Source organism: Lipotes vexillifer, unplaced genomic scaffold, assembly GCF_000442215.2.
Source record: "Lipotes vexillifer unplaced genomic scaffold, Lipotes_vexillifer_v1.1 scaffold933, whole genome shotgun sequence".
In the NCBI taxonomy this organism is placed as follows: Eukaryota; Metazoa; Chordata; class Mammalia; order Artiodactyla; family Lipotidae; genus Lipotes; species Lipotes vexillifer.
Genome location: NW_006770403.1, coordinates 183,026 through 187,181, shown reverse-complemented (window position 1 = coordinate 187,181; position 4,156 = coordinate 183,026). Strand labels below are relative to the sequence as shown.

Below are 4,156 nucleotides of genomic sequence, written 5' to 3'. Positions count from 1 at the left end.
GTTAAAAAAAAAAAAAAAAAAAAAAAGCCAAAGCCAACACTTATTAGGTGTTTGCTGTGTAACAGGCATTGTTCTAAGTGCATTACATATATTAATTCACTTTATCCTCATAATAATTCTATGAAGTAGATACTACTACTACTATCCCCAGTTTAGATGAAAAAACTGAGGAAGAGAGATCAAGTAACTTGCCCCTAGTCACAGGTACTAATTGATGAAACTGGGGTAGGAATCTGGGTGAAACCTGCTCTTGAATCAGAAAAACTTGAGTTCTCCACCTGTGTTTCTCCTTTACTGTCACACTATTACCACTCACAACACTTCTGCCACCATGTTTCCCCCACCAAGCAATTCTCTGCAACACCAGCTGGGTGTCCTACCATTTAACCAACTCTGACAGTCTACCTGGAGGTAGCGTCACATCCCACAGGTTAAGGGCTCGGTCCCAAAAGACTGCCCCTACTCCACTTTAGACGCCAATCACAAGTCCAGGTTGTTATCTGTGCTTCTGACCGATGGACTTTAAGTGTGAGGTTCCCATAACTCCCACCTTGGGTTTGACTAATTTGCTAGAGTGGCTCACAGAACTCAGGGAGACACTTATGTTTACACTTTACTAAAGAACATGATAAAAAATATAGATGAACAGCTAGATAAAGAAGTACATAGGGTGAAGACTGGGAGCATCCCCAGCACAGGAGCTGCTGTCCCCATAGAGTAGGGTGCATCACCCTCCCAGTATGAGGATGTGTTCACCATCCTGGAAGGTCCCCAAACCCCATAATATCGGGATTTTGTGGAGTCCTCCTCACATAGACATGACCAATTATTAACTCCATCTCTAGCCTCTCTCCCCTCTCTGAAGCATGGGGGTCTGGGGCTGAAAATTCCAAGCTTCTAATCACAGCTTGGTCTTTCTGGTGACCGGCCCCCATCCAGGAGCTCACTTAGAGTCACCTTATTAGAACAAATGCTGTTCTCACTGCTCCTACTACTTAGGAATTTACAAGGGTTTTAGTTCTATGCCAGAAACCAATATATATATATTTTCTATTGTCTCACAGCTCTTAACCACTGTTATATGTATATACCTATACCCAAGGTAGGTATAGTACCATATAGCTGAAGAAAATGAGTCAGAGATCAAGTATAACTCAAAATCAACCTAGTAAGTTAACTCCAAAACCTGTACTTTTTTACTATATCAGAAAAGGAAGTATAGGATATGGCTCTTAAGCCAGAAAGGCCTAGGCTGAAATCCTGGTTCTAATAGCTATATGACCTTGAGAAAGTTACTTCTCTTTGCCAGTTTCTTCATCCTTAAAATATGGATAATAGAATTTACTACATAAGAGTTGTGAGGAATAAGGATATAAATAAAATGCTTATAAAAGTAACTTTGCACTCAATATAAACTTTTATTTCTAATTTTCCTTTTTTATTTATAAGAAAATAATCTGGCATGTGCGCTACTCTGGCAGCAGTTGTAAGCCAGAAGTTAAAAGAAAGAAGGCTCAAATTAAGCCGGCTTGGGTCCAAATCCCAAGCATATGTCCTTTAGGAAGTTAACCTCCGGGAATTTCAGCATCCTCATCTCTGATGGAAGAGAACAGTACCACTGCACAAACTTGTGGTAAATGTTTTAATAATAAATATTAACCACTGACCATCTCTGCATTTCTAGCAGCTAGCACAATGTTTAATGAATAAACAGTGATATAGGTAAGATGTCCTTTGTGCTTTCCTTCACTAGTCCTCTCATTTTCTCCCTGGCATCATCCTAAAAATTTTTAAGTTCACCATCTCATCTTTTCCCTACTGTAAAGACCAGAATAACTATAAAGAAAAATGTAATTTTGTTACCACCTTTAGTTACCACTTACCCAGTAGTAATCATACCAGATTTTCAGCAAGTATACAAAGAGCACTCACCAGTACAGAAGGGGAAATGGAATTTTTATCTTACCACATTAAGGACTATTAAAAAATATTCACATTTAATGTAATTAAGGCATATCTTTCTGTTTTTAACCAAGTTCCTCTTCAGTCCTAAGCTTGTACCACAATAAAATGTACAAAATCCATAAGTTTACAGTAGACTCATTATGAACAAGTATGCTGCTCAAGAATTATACTTTAGGTAAATGAAATGTCAGAACTACTTTATAGCCTATCTTACAAATAAGATGATTGCCAAAGGTGCATTCTCTTCACTTTATGTGAAAAATTATAAAAGTACTATAAGTTTGATTGTTACTCCACAGCTAGCTGTGGAATTTCCCTAGGCTACTATTTGACAGAATGTTGGAGAACTTTTTTCATCACCATCTCTCTTCCCACGCACCCTCATATTGTTCCCGCAGTTCTTAGTATGATTTGATTACAAATTAAAACACAAATAAATGAAGCAGTAACCCAAACAATTTTCCCTATTGACAGACTTTTAAAAATTTACGGTTAGGTATTAAATATTAATACAATCATGTCACCAGTTAAAAATAAAAATTTATTGATCCAAAATTATTGCCAAAAATCTTAAGCTAAGCAAAAACTTTATTTAAGCTTAATGCTCTTTTTAACCCCTGCACGAATGCCAGAGAGTTCACCACTATAACGTTGCTCTTCTCTACGAACTTCACGAACCTGGCCTCTTCTGCGAATTTTGGCTCTTCTGAACTTCTCCCGGTGTTTCACTCTGGGATTCCGATCAATCTTCTTTCTCCTAGGTGTAAGCCCCCTATTTTTAGCAATCTGGTAACTAATGGCTCTCTTTGCATTTTGAACTTCAAGAGCCTGTTCTTCAGTACTATCTTCTTCTTTCTTTCTCTTCAATTTTTGTCTGTCTTCTGTTTCTTTATAGTATTTCAGTGCAGCTTCATCAAAATCAGAATCATCAGAAAGGTCTGTAACAGCAGAGGCAGCAACAGCAGAAACAGATTTTGGCTTGGCCTTTGTGGATTTTGCTTTTAGATTCAGTTCTGCCTTTCCAGCATCATCTTTAAGTGTGAGCAGATGACGAATCTCAGAGGACAGCTTCTGATCCACAAATGACAGCTTGTTGATCAAATTTCGGTAGGTAACAAGCCTTTCTATGACAGGATGTCCATGTGCCAGGACTCTCCTAGCTTTCAGGATCAGATAAAAACTGATGTTGGAGCAGTAGTTCAAATAGAGGTTGTATTTGGTCCTCAGGTATTGGCTTCCTTTTCCAGGTGGAATGATCTTTTGCTCCACCAACTGTAGCAATGGCTCCAGCTCATCCTTCACCTCTGTCAACTTAACTTTCAGGTCATCTATCAGCTCCAAGAGCTCTGGCGATTCCTTTCGCAGCATCTTCAGCTTCTCTCTCACTGAAACTTTCGCCAAATCCTTCACAACCCGTGTCTCAACCTCATTTACCCGAGGTACTGGTTTTGCAAAGGCCTCCACCCAGGTAACTCCAAAATCGTCCTCTTGCAGAGCTTGGGCTAAACGCCGCTGAATGAGCTGTGCCTCCTCTTCCTCCTCTCTTTCCTGTTCCTCTACTTCTTGTTGACTCTGCCGGCCTCGGGACTTGGAACCATAGTCTGTGTCGTAGTAAAGTTTTTTCCTCTGACCCCACGACAAACTGGGATCCACCGAGGCCTCAGCCTCACTCTGCATGGAGCTCTCACCATCATCATCGTCATCCTCCTCATTCCCCGCACTCTCTTCATCTTCATCGTCCTCATCGGCGATATCTAGGGCAAGCACCTCCTCATCGCCATCCTCCTCCTCGGCCCCACTCTCCACTTCGCTCCATCCCTTAGCCAAGGCAGCCCGAGATCGGGCCTCATGGAAATCATCTACCTTATCTTGGTAGTAGCTGGAGTCCGCTGGTGAGGGTGGAGATTCCAAATTGTCATCATTTTCGTCCGCTGGGTCGCGACCTGCCTTAGCTCGCACAGCTGCCCACTTGGCCGCTCCGCGCCGCCGGGATCTCCCCACCATAGCTCGCGGTCTCAGCTTCTACAGCGACGTCTGGCTTTCGGTCACCTCTGACTTCCGCGCACGAGCCACGCGCTCCAGCAACAAGCCTCTATAACAGCCACGCGCTCGCTTACCACGCGCGTCTGCGGGCACTCCAGTAGAATGCAGGAGTTTCCACCTCCTTCCGGCCCCCAGGATGCTCTCTGTG

General features: G+C 42.1%; 1 protein-coding gene across 1 annotated transcript; it reads right to left on the bottom strand.

The window, feature by feature from the left end:
- Positions 1–2,490: 2,490 nt before the first annotated feature.
- UTP3 (UTP3 small subunit processome component) lies at positions 2,491–4,156 on the bottom strand. Its single transcript, XM_007446094.1, has one exon. It carries the CDS (start codon positions 3,967–3,969, stop codon positions 2,554–2,556), a length of 1,416 nt encoding a protein of 471 aa, XP_007446156.1. The 5' UTR covers positions 3,970–4,156; the 3' UTR covers positions 2,491–2,553.

Bases quoted from the DNA above. Each gene is read 5' to 3' on its own strand.
- UTP3 (XM_007446094.1), bottom strand. From the start codon at position 3,969: ATGGTGGGGAGATCCCGGCGGCGCGGAGCGGCCAAGTGGGCAGCTGTG.